Source organism: Anopheles aquasalis, chromosome 2, assembly GCF_943734665.1.
Source record: "Anopheles aquasalis chromosome 2, idAnoAquaMG_Q_19, whole genome shotgun sequence".
NCBI classification, from domain to species: Eukaryota; Metazoa; Arthropoda; class Insecta; order Diptera; family Culicidae; genus Anopheles; species Anopheles aquasalis.
The window spans coordinates 75,093,147-75,105,970 of record NC_064877.1 but is presented as its reverse complement, the minus strand read 5'-3'; the positions used below and the strand labels follow the sequence as shown (position 1 = coordinate 75,105,970).

The 12,824-nt window shown below is 50.0% G+C and overlaps 1 protein-coding gene across 1 annotated transcript in view; it reads left to right on the top strand.

Annotated features, from left to right (window-relative positions):
- LOC126570873 (protein O-mannosyl-transferase TMTC2) overlaps window positions 1-12,824 on the top strand; it is a 131,518-nt gene that overhangs the window by 8,173 nt on the left and 110,521 nt on the right. Inside the window, exon 3 of the mRNA XM_050228937.1 lies at window positions 9,778-9,864. Within this exon, the coding sequence (XP_050084894.1) occupies window positions 9,778-9,864 (87 nt within the window). The remainder of the gene's footprint in view (window positions 1-9,777; window positions 9,865-12,824) is intronic.

Genomic DNA, 12,824 nt, shown 5'->3' with positions numbered 1-12,824 from the left:
AGAGGATTGAGACGAAATAATTATAAAACTAATTTCCTTCCATCGAGCAGACCCCAAGAGGAGGGGGCGCCGGGAGTCCTTGTGGTGTGGAAACTGCATCGGAATCGTTCCGGAAATTCATGGCCTGGCGTTCCCAGGTTCCCCTCCCCAACAACCTTTTTTCGGGGGTCCTTCGGGGGTGGGACTAGGTTGGAAAGCGAAAATGGCTTTTTGTTCGATCGAAGCACATCATCGAGGGGCTTCGGGGGGCTCTCCGGTTTGCTCGCATATGCTGGGCAGCGCATAAGGTGGACAACGCCGGTCTACGGCAGCACCGAACGCTCACAGACTAGTCCAGGCCTTCTGTCCTCCGTTGGCTCCATGCAACAATAGTGGAAGCGGTTGGATCGATCCTTTAGTATCCTCTTGATACCGCTCGCTCATGTGTTTGTGTGCTCGCCCAAGGCCTGCTGCTCATTGCCGACCGTTTGGGTTTAAGAAAACGTTTTGCAGAGGCCACTGAAGCGCCATTCGAGACCGGTTGAGCCATTCGAGGGATGGAGCGTGGTCGATGCGAAAGTTTGGAGGAAGATCCTTCACTTCCACCGCACAGACTCACACATACAGACACGTACGGCCATACTACGTACACTCTACTCTAAGTGCCCGAGTGCTCCGACAGTGTGGTAGATGCTGAAGACGCTCGTTCTCATCGTCCTCATCTTCGTCGTCTGTCTGGCAGCGTTCGAAGCGAGCCAGAGAGAGAGAGAGAGAGAGAGACCGAGAGAACGGTAATTTATATTCATAGGCAAGCATTAAAACACCATTAAGATAATAAATTACATTTGATTAAATCTGCATAAAGCTGGCATGTAAAAATTGTTGTAAAATTCTCACCAGCCAGCCAGCCGGCTAGCCAGCAAGAAAGTGGCTGGTACCTCTGGGGCTGCTGCCATACATGGTGGTTGAGGTTCAGCCTTGCGTTTGGACTTCTTTGCCCTTCTCTCGTCCCACCGCTTTAATGCTTCATGAGGCGTAGCACCGTGAACGCGTTTCGGCGCGCTGTGCGCGTTCAGCGTGGTTCTCGTCATTTCCGGCTACGCCTTGGAGCGCCGGGAACGGATTCGCCATCAAAATGGGTTGATGAGTATGAGCGAGCGGCCACCAACCAACACCAACAAAAGCCACAGCTAAGCTAGTGCTCCTGGTGTTGGGTCGTTCATCGTTCGTTCCAAGAAAGCGTTTGTTGGCGCAGCGCAGGGGTGAAAGTGATTATGAGTAGCACGTAAAAGGGCCGGCTGCTGCTGCTGAAGACCAGGATGAGGACAGCGAAACGGGAATTATTAAAATGTGAGAGACGAGATGATGTGCAGCCACGTTGTGCTGTGTTGTATGTATGCTGCGCCTCTGGACGTCGCTGTCGTCGTCGTGAGCCAGTTGCTGCCGTCCATTAGCAATGAAGCTCCACACAATGATGCGCGTCCCCATCGTCGGGGAGTTGCGCTCTACAATGGGCGATGCTGCAGCAACAAGAAGAAGCCGTTTCTCGCTCGTCAACCGGCATCGCATCGCAAGTAGCATCGTTATGTGTGCCGGGCTGTAGACCAAGGCCACGCCAGGGAGCGTACCGTCTACAAGCACTGCGCCGGCCTGCAGGGCAAGTTTCCTTGCAAAGTTCATCGTCATAAAAAGTGGCAAATGGCTGTCCGGGAGGAGGGATGGGCGCCCGGTAGAGAGGCGGATTTGTGGGTGAAGCCCCGCACAACGGGGGGTTGATGAGTTTAGGATTTCGGGTAAAAACCTCAGCAAAGTGCCACCTTTCCATTGGCCGACGGAAGAGTTGCGTTCGTTCGTTCGCTGTATGTGTGCACTTTGTATGTATGTATGCGACAGCGACCTCTCGGAATCGGGTTCTGTGAAAGTGAAGCCAAGGATCTGCACGACACTCGTCTCGTCGTGCTCGTCAATGACATAAAGCTCAAAGGAAGCTGTGGGGCTTGGGGTCCGTTGCGGAGGCACCCAACAGCTATAATGAAGTGGCCGGGACGCCTGTGTGCATGAATCTCTTCTCCGGTTTGCAATCCAAACCAGCATCTCGTGTCCATCCCGTGGTTCCGGCTCTTCCGGGCCAAGGTGTCCAGCAGGAAAATGTGGCAAGACAGGGAAATTAATTGAAGACCGGTGGAAATTACTTGACAAAAGCTTTGCGTATTACTTTGCGGGAGATCCAGTTCTTTTCTGTCGGAGCTAGAGTGAAAGGGCGAGGGGATTTCAAGTGTTATCATCATTAGTAGTACTAGTTGGCCATTGTCGTCGCTCTTTCAATGCTCTAATTATCCTCTGCCGGAGTTGGAGTGTTTTCAGAAAGGATCCTTCTATTCACTGAAATAGAATTAGAATTTATGCTGACCTTGAATTGAGTTCAGAGCGAGAGTTCAACTTGATCAGCGTATATAAATGTTTGGACCTCCGTCAGTCATTAAAGCACTAGAAATGAATAACATTTGTGCTGATGAAATCACGGTACAGTTTAAATTGTTCGGCGTAATCAGCACTCAAAAGTCCGCCCTGGATTGCACGAGCAACTGGTAATGAGTTCGATGAATAGGTTGGACTTGGTATTTCCTGTTCACGTACCCTCGCTGGTCACTGATGTGCCGGATGCCGGAAAATGGAGGTTTCAAATTTCAGCTTTTACTTTGAATTGACCCGTGGCCTCCATGTATGAGCTTCCTGGATTTGCAGTAGTTCGTCGAATTCAGTCAGAAAACGTAACTTTCAGCAGCAGCAGCAGCGAGGGATTTAATTGGCAAGCAATTCAATCGAACTGATCTCGTTGGACGTGAGAAGGTCAAACTGTCGTTTGCCATAAATACGAGATCAATTTTCAAACAGTTGCTATGACGTACCTCGGAATCCATTTGCTCAGCCCAAGGACTTTTTAGAGGTCGTGTCAAAACAATTTTGGGAACATCATGGTTTGCATTATGTGGCATCAACGTTCGATTTTCTGCAATTATATTTCTTCGAAAGTTATCAACGGATTTTCAGATTGACACACATAATGGCGTTTGAACGAAGCTCTTTTTCCGTTATTTCCGCCATTTTTTCTCCCTGCGACATACTTTGCGGTTTTCTCACTTTTTCCCGGGAAAAAAACTGAATGCCTGGCATTTGGAAAATGACGAAACTGGTGGCAACCGCTTCCCAAATGTGGATAAAAATAAAAGTAAACCGCAGCTTCAGCCCAAGAATGCTGCGGTCAAACGGAAGAATATCTGAATTCCTGCCAAACATGTTCCTCCTCGCCACAGGCGCATGTGGAACGGTTCCCTACCTTTCGACAAGAATTACCACAAAATGTCACATAAAAATCATTCCCGTCTGTGCTCGGTCATCGACGACGTGGTACGATGGCGGCAAAAAGCAAAGCGAACAAGAAGCTGACCACCAGCTCATCCAGAAAACCGTCTCATCGGCCAAGCTACCAAGCACTGGCTCGACTCGACTAACGAAGGCAATCGGCGATGGCGATGGCTAGGGAAGAAAGTTTCGGTCAAAAACCTCATCCTCTGTGAAGAGACAGAGGTTGAGGTTGCAACCGGAGATACTCGGAGTGTTTGGCAGGTGGGAAGGGGAAAGTTTTTCACCCACATTTTACGCCATTTTGCCTCCATTCGCTCGGAAAGGCCCGCCACCCGGACAGATGACAATCGAACCATTTGCATATGTTACGGATCATGCGGTGCGAAGCGCAACAGCAGCGACGGTAGAGCGCAGCAGAAGACAACAGCAGCGCAGCAGACGCAGAAGTGCATTTTGAAGGCAAAGTGTCGGCAGCTGGACACATTCCCACACCAGGGTGGATGGGTGGCGGCCGGCGGTCTCGTCGAGTTTCGGACAGGATCTCGGGAAGTTTTACTGGTACGCTTCCTGTATGCCGTTGACCTCGGCATATTTCTTCCGCTCCAAGGCTGTGCAAGGCTTCCCGCAAGTGCCTCGAGGAGTGCTGGTCGACGTCGACCGTCACTCGACCTTTTGCCTGATGAGATGGTCCGGTTCATCTTCAGATTGTTTTCTTCGTGCAACTGCACTCGACGATCCCTCTCTCTCTCTTTCACTCTCTCAGTCTCTTCCTCTTAAGTGACATCCTGCAGATGCCTTTGCTGGTAAAGTGAAGAGGTCTTGCAATGAAATTGCCGCCCTCTAGGAGCGGAGGAGGAACGTTGCAGAAAGTTTTTCCTTTTATTTATCTTCCAGACCTGCCTCACAGGACAGTGGCTCTCAGTGGATTGGCAAAAGTTTTACTGGCCTACACTTCCCTCTCTCCGGGCCCCCGGCACCCAGTCTTAGTTTTCGCAGAAAATTGCATTATCTGGACTTCTGAGCTGAGACCTCTGCAGAGCTCTGAATATTTCTGCGTCCAGGCTAGACCTCGGGTTCGATAGGCCCACCATTTGGCCACCAGATGCGGGTTGATGGTAGGGAAAATAATGGAAAATGCTGGCGAATACGGGGTCCCGTTCTTAATTTTAATGAGCAACGGGGTTAAGTTTCAAGCACCATTAATGCATCCGAGCGACCTCCATGCCGCCGTCGTACACGAATGCGCGGTACGTTCGTAGGTTGCGTTTTCGGTGTGGTCTGGAATGTGGTGTGGTGTGAGACCGCGAGAGAAATCCAAGAAATGCGGGAAACCGACGCGTTTTTCATACCGCGCTCAATATGAAGGTTGTGAAATGGTTGTGAAAATTAAAGTTGAGTCGCGCCCCGTCGACCGCTACTGTCGCACAATCACCGAACGAACGAACCCTTCTCTTGTGATGGAAATTAGTTTTCCCCCCCAATTCCACATACTGAAAAAAGCGGACGAGTGGAGAGGATGGTGAAAGAGGAGGACGACGAAGAAAACAGGGAAAAGTTTAAATTGTTTTCATCTTTCTCCATTTTCGTGAAAGAATTTGATGGCTGCTCCCCGTCCCTTTTTTCGACATTCTTCAAGCCTTTTTGTGTCTGCCCGCCTTTGCTGATTTGATGCAGCCCTTTCATTTCAGTTCAGTTCAGTTCTGTGCGAGGCGAGCTGGTTCCTTCACCATCGAGCGCACATTGAGCTGCGCGCACCATTGACTGATTTCTCGTCGATTGTTCCCGGTGGAAAATGAATTGAAAAGCGAAAAGCGGCTACGAAGCGAAACACATTTGCGAATGGTGGCAGCAATTTAATCAATGCGTTAGAGTACGAAACGCCCATGGTGTGCCCTTTCAACAAACCAAACAATCACCTAAAGCCATCCCAGAACAGGCCACCCCAGACCAGGTCAGGTCTGCCATTCTTTCGCAAAGGAACGAGCGAAATGTGCGATTCCTTCCGTGGCTCCTCACCTCGCCATCGGCTTTCTTTTCGTTCTCTCCGGTGAAACGCACCTTTTGCGGTGAAGAAAGTAAATAAATCCATCACATTACTTGCTTAACCCTTGGCGTTTGCCGTCGATTGGCCTTCAGACTCGCTTCTCGTGCTGCACGCGCCCTTTCTTTCTCCCGCTAGAGTGCCATTGTGGCAGCGCACAAGAGAGAATGGTTCTTTATGGGCTGCACGAGTGCTCGATGCTCGATGCTGGGATCCGGGACACTAGATTGCCAAAAGCCCCCTTCCTCGTGCCGGTGCTGCAGCTCCTTCTTTGGGATGCTGAGAAAATAAATTACATGTCGAGCGTGGCACCGTGTGGCTTTGCCAACAAGATTGCGGATACACTTGTCGTCATCCCTTCGCTCCACCGGTCGAGCGAGTTCGGGAGCTGTTTTTGCTTTCTACGACCCCTTGGACCACAAGACAGACGTAAGAGATGGAAAGTGCTGCACCGAAGTGCAATGCAGAAGCAGTGGAACGCTCTGGGTCAAGTGTAAAGGCCACACCAAGCGAAGCAGAGCAGAGCAGACACAATGAGTGGCAGCAATTAGATGAGCGGAGTAATTATTTATAATTCAAATCGGTGACTGTGTTAACACGGATAATAAGTAAATCAGCATCGAAAACGGGGCATTATTCTGTCACTTGCGCTCTTTTTAAAGTATTCTACGTTGAACATTGAGCACCATCGCTATGTCAATTCACAGAGCTTAGCGAACGTGATTACTGAGCTGACAGTAACGTTACCGCTTTGACAGAATTTCTAATCCAGCTTTGAAGGACATTATTTGGACAGCATTCATTGTCCGCTTGCCAATCGCGAATGCCATCACTGACTCACGACATCACCCAGAATCCGATAAGCATAATCATGCAAATGTTTTATCACACACTCGTGCGCACACATTCGTATGGAATAAATTCCAGATCTAATCTCAGCTCACGGATCAAATTTGCAACATTCCGAAGTTGCACTGATTCGAGGAGCTTCACGTCTCTTCAAGATTAATGAAACTTCACCACCCGTGAAATCCGTGTGCGGGCATGCTTCGAGCTGTGAGATGCACCTCGGCGACCGAATAGAGCCATCTCCTCGGCAGGCAACTATCGGCACCGGGCACCGACGACCCGGCCGGTTAGGTTTGAATTTGAATTTTTGATTATAATTTGTAGACCTGGAGTGGCACCGGGGGACCGACGGCGGGGGTGAAATGTTTAATTTTGGCATAAATTACGTTACCCTTAACTTTTGGCTTCCGCGGAACTTCCGTCTCCCAGAGGAGGGTATTTCGATGGAGAGCTTTCACCGAAAACGGAACTGAACTGAACTGCACTGCACGGTGGTGCACCTGCGCCCGACGACGACGACGACTGCACGCATTCGTGGCTCGCACACGTACGCGCGGCGCGGTCTCGTCTCGCTTCATAGGCACACGTACAGGCCGCTGGCTGGCTGCCTGGAAGCTGCACTGCACGGCCTACCGGGAGGCTCATGTGGTGCGCTGAAGGAAAAACCATAGTCCCCAACCATCACCTGGCCTGGAGGGAAATTCAAACTAGCGAAAGAGAAAGAGTGAATGCTTGTGAATGTGAGTGTGAGAGAGAGAGAAAGGGAGCGCACATAGGAAAATGAGGAAGCAGCATACGGAGGTGAGATGACATATGCAATGAAAAGCCAAACCCAATCTGCTGCCTGCCTGCCTGCCAGCCTGCTGCCAGTCTGCTGGTTGCTGAAACTGATGTGTAATCATCCTACCAAGCGGTCGCACACACCGTGCTCCGATGGAATGCTGCTGCCGAAAGCATTGTCCGGACGGGGGCACCTGGTACCAAGCATTGTTTGATGGTGAATGGTGGTGGCCACGGTGGTGAGCTGCCGGGCACTGCTGGGCACACAAAATCATACGCCACCCGTGCCACCGTCGACGCATGAATATGTTCCGTGATCTTAACCTCGTCCATTCGGTCCGACAAAGCGCTGCCAGCTAGGGTGGTTGTGGGAATTTTGCGTGAATTTTCATCAAGCCATCCGTTCCGTGTTGAGCGATGAACTGCGTGCCACTGTGCACGCCGGTGTGTGGATTATGCCAATTTTATCTGCTTTAAAAAAAAAGAGAGAGAGAACCTCACCACTGGAATGCTGTTTTTGGAATTTTAAACGAGAAAAAATGGCCAAATCCGCAGGTGTGTGTCTATGTGTGTGCCCCTGCTTCGCTCGGTTCGGTGGCGCAAAGACAAACAGTGGTTGAAATGTGAACGCAAACGAACGAACGAACGAACAACGAGCTACGCTGCGCTACGGTGCTGATGATGAGCACACGTACCAAACCAGACCAACGAGCACGGCCAGGCCAGGACGCTCGTCTAAAAATGAATATTTTACGTTTTCGAAGAAACTTTGCGAAGGCTTCTAGCTCTTTCGCTCTCGCGCTCTCTTTACTTAGTGGCACAGCATCAGCAGCAGCAGCTGGTGGTGGTGGTCTGATGCCGGGTTTTGAAATGTGATGCCACAGTGACAGATTTATAATTTAGAGTAATTTACATAATGTAACTGCGATCGTGTTCTTTCGCCGCTTTGACAGCGCTGTGTCACTTTTGGTGGAAAAGTATGTTCCCGTGGCTCGCAGAGAGCTTTGCCACCGCCATTTCAGCTGAAAGCTCTTGCTCGCTTGCTTGTGTTTGACGTATGAAAAATTAAAACATTATTCTCATTTAAATTCCGAGCAACCGGAATACGAACGTCATAGTTACCGCCGGCTGATCCACCATTGACAGCTGTCAAGCAAAGCTAGCGAAGCGGAGGCATCACATTTCTGCTCGTTGAATAATCGTTTTTTGGAAAAATAGTTCCGCCCAAAAAAAAAGGGAAAGTATGGCACTTTTCGGAAACAAAATCATTAAAACGAAATCCGAAACCGAGCTCCTGGCAGCTCAACATCGATAACGATAATTTGTCTGACAGCCGAACCGCTTCCGTATCGAACAAATCACCGAGCGGCAGCGGCAGCAGCAGAAGGTGATATAAATCTGTCCCATAATCTGGCTACATTTATGCCTTCATGTTCTCATTGCCTCTCGTTTCACCGCCCGCTATGCTGCGTGCTTCTTCTCGCATGATCGGCACTGAGAAATGGGCAAACGGTTGAATGGGTTTTGTGCCCATTCCACCCCGACGTAAGCCCTACGAGCTGTTCCGAATGGTCGATGCAGCGTAACACATTTTTTTTGCCCCTTGGTTCTCGGCCCACCACTCCAGGCGCCCACCGGACACGCCGTTTCAATTTATTCAGATTTAATGACCAAAGCTGGGACAGTATTGAGAATTATCGGTTTTTACTGTCTCCTCAGGACTCAGGGAGAAGGTTTCGTGTTTCGTCGTCGTCGTACCGTGCGGAGCGGAGAAATGTACGGCCAGCGCAAAGTGTGCATCGACAGGAATGGGAGCGTGGAACCGCGGAACCGTAAGGCAGCTGACCGTGTGTCTAAAAGGGCGCCCAGAGGAGGAGGGGAAGGGAGTTTGCAAAATTGTGCATAAATTGAATTTCGATACGAATTTAATTACGATAATCTGTGCTAGTGGGCCGGAAGGAATGAAACCGACCGACCGACCGACCGACCGACCATTCCCTTTTCGAGGTCGAGGCATACACTGGGACACTCCTGGTGAGTTGGGAGTGGCCGCGATCGCGCGATCAATACTCGTATCCCGGGGGCCCCGGGGAAAAAAGCTAATCCTTTCGAGTGCGATGCGCGTGCCCGGACGAGCCTTTTAAACATTCGCCACAGGACCTGAACCGGGGCCCCGCACCTCTCCCCCCCTTTGGGGTGCTGATCGATATCCAATTGAATGGTGATTCCGTGTCATTCCATTCGGCAAATGGCCATCAAATGCTTACCACATGGTGTGGAGTGCCCGTGTTGTGATGGTGGTCGAGGATGGATAGCGAATAAACATTGGCCAGCCGGCAGGACACTCGAATTCAGCGGGCTGGCCCAGGGTGTATTTTGAAAAGGGAGTTCCGAGAGGGAGCTGGTTGCTTTTCCATTCCAATCCGAGTGGACTGACCTGTTGCGAAAGCGGGGATCGGGAATGTATTTCGGTGTGAGCGCTGGCATGTTCGGCAGAGAACTAGCCGGGCCACCGAATCCCGAGATGGGTCACCAATGAGATTAATCTAAAATCGATAGTGCATAGGCCGCCGATCGGCCTCGTGGCTGTGAGGATACCTTTTTGGGGGGGGGGTGGCTGACGTGGCGTGTTCAAAGGATTGCGGTCGCGGAGTGGTCACTAGGGCCACGCAATAATCTAAATGAGGTCCTAGGTTTACCGGTTCCGAACTACAATCTAACTCTCTCTCTCTCTCTCTCGTCTTCTCTTGTTCTCGTTGCAGCATGGATTACGTTAGTTTGGGCTGTTGCTCGCTGGCCTTCGTGCTGTACATCAACACACTGAACGCCGGATTCGTGTACGATGACAGGTAAGGTTTGAGTAAAGTAAAATCAATCTGGCAATTCTTCAACTAGCAGTAGCAGCAGCAGCAGCAACAGCAGCAGCAACTGTTCAGGAACTGGCTCCATATAGTGAGATCAGAGACATTTCACCGAAGCAGCGATACTACACAGGATAGCTTCCGACCCAAACATACGGCCCGTCCGTCCTTATATATGTTAAAAAAAAGCTTCCGATCTTATACCGACATCACCATCCGTACTTTAATATAATCAGCTCGTTACTGAAGCTACTGTTACTCCTGCAACGCCAGTAACGAGCACGAGTTCTGGGAACTCGACGCTGAATTGCGCATCGGTAGCAGCGCGGCTGAGCTCCTTATCGTTTCGCAAATCCCCGGCAGCCATAGTTGAGGAGCAGCGCGCTTCCGATGAATCCGACAAAGCTGAAGCCTTCAGCATGCTACCCCCCCAAACACACGCACTGGCCTGGTCGTACACGACGGCGGGAGGGCTGAAATGCAAAATACTCATTACACTAATCCAAAGGGCGTCGGTGCCTGAGTGCCAGACGAGAGTACCATCCAGCGTGTGCTGCAGTGCAAGGATGGAAATAAGCGAGCCAGGGACCGTGTTTGGTATCAAGTTTAACAAGGGATGGCGGGCGAGAGTGAGTGAGAGGACCAATGGCGATAAATTGAATTCTAATTCATGTTGTTAATTTACTGTGTTATATCAATCTGGCGTGTGCCGAGGGGTTGTGTGGAGAGACTGCAGGACACAGGAAAGGTTTTCAATCGATTGCTGTGACATACTGTATCGGGTACTTGGTTTCGACCACAACATTCAATCCACATTCCTGCTAGTGAGGTGAGCTCCTATCAAACTGGACACATGCCATTCAAACGATTGGCCTCCCTCGACATGGCTTTCAATGAAAACTTATGATTACAAATTGCATGAAATGATACGAGGTGAAAGAGCACAAATGAAATGCTATCTTGCTGCAACGAAGAATGCCAATCATCTTCATTGCCTTTTCCAGTAACCTGTCAGCCCGGTGGCGGTCAGGCCAGGTTCTTGGCCAGGTTCTTGGATACTCGAAAACATCTTTCAATTTGGCAATATTCAAAATTCCAACCTCCATATCTCTTGGACGCTTTTGATTTTCTGTGCCTTCTCTACCGAGAAGTTCCGTTCGGTGAAAGACAAGTGGCACCGTTTGCCCCCCGATGGTCTCGGTCGATGTCGACCGTTTTCGAGACAGCGACAACAGGGACAGGAGTGTCCATAAGTAGATAAGTACATTAAGAAGATTTATATTCAAATAAACCATGCTCGCACCGCATAACCGGAGCACATAATAGATTATTCACTGTATTATCACAGACCGAGCCGTCAGTTACGTTGGCACACCGGCCAGGCCGGGTCCGGGCACTGGGGCAGTTTGAAATGGTTATTATTTCATCGCTTCGGGATTATTTCTCTGGTCTTTCTTGCGGTTTTTGGCGCAGACCGGTTGCGTTGGAATCGCACCGCACACCAGCGTCAGCGTCTCACGAGAGTTTCGAGGCGAGCCCGGTGGTTCCCGGCAGGTAGTAGACCCTTCAGAAAGAGGAGCACAGCCTACGCCACATACAAACACAAACACTAAAAGGGGCGAGTGGAACGGGAGAGAGAGGGATATTCCATTTATCTTCCACACAACCACCACCCCCAAAAAGGTGGCTTTGCGGTAAACTGGCACAGACACAGGCACACACACACAGTGTCTGACAATCTCTGACGCTCGTTGGGGTCTGATAACGGTGTGTCATCGAATTGCAGAGCGGGAAAAGGGAGTCCCTCCCTGGATAGATCCCTGGAGCCTCAAAACTCGATCGCACACCTGGAACATCGTTAACCAGGAGGCGGCCAGCGGGTGGTAGTGTTTCTGTGGCTTAAAAGAATGTTAGATTTGTGTTCCTCTGTCTCTGTATGTGTCTTAGGGTGCGATTTTTGGTGGTGTCGATCCTCGTCGGTCCTGCTTCACAAAGTTCGAGGCCCTGCGGCATCACCTTTCTGGAAACAAGCTGTAAGCAAGCACCAGTTCGAGGTGTCGTCGGTTTAAACCGTCGTCACTCGTTCCATCCTGGCCCGAAAGTGGGGGCCAAGGGTGGTTATTATTGTTTTAAAGTGTTTTTCCTCATATCCTCCTTCGGGGGGTGGACGGGAACGGGAATCTAGGGTTGGCTTCCGGTACAGCAACACGGCGTATGGTTTGCTGGGACCCCCTCAGTGGTGGGAAGCCTGGTTTTTGTTAGTTTTGGATTCGTTTTTGGGGAGTAAACATTAATTTTCTTCCCGACTGTTGAAATATTAAATCAGAAAATGCTTCAACGATGATTGTTACTGGCCTAGTACCTGGAATACAGCGTATTAAGGCATTCAATGCAGCCCTAATTATCGAGGAACAACATGACAGACAGAAAAATCAATTAGACGGAAAGCATTCTATTTTTGTGTCCTCAGATTTCGAGGAACCTTCAGTGTATGGCAACATTTTAATTGCGTACTGGTTTGGGGAAACTGTAATTAGCAGGAATTTATTTGCTATCTGGCAGCACAGATCTATTTGGATTCGAAAGCTCCTCCTCCAGAACCTATTAATAAGTCAGGAGTAATTTTGCTATTGACTAGCCGCTACTCTTCTCGGCATGGCAGACCTGGCAAATGATTGTGCTTCTCAAATTTTGATCCCACTGCTACATGACACATCAGTGAAGCTCTCCACATATCAGGAAAAGCTTGTAAGCAGCACGACCTCTCGGTAGTCAGTGAACCGTGTCGTTGTTGTCCCGTGGAGAACACAACATCACAAAGCCCTATCAAGAGAACGCCGATGAAAGAAAGGTTTACAAAAGGCGTCAATGGAACACCTGCAATGCGGTTCGGTTGGAAACATTACGGTCCATAGCCGCTCCACGTAGTCCATGCTTTTGTGTGTGCT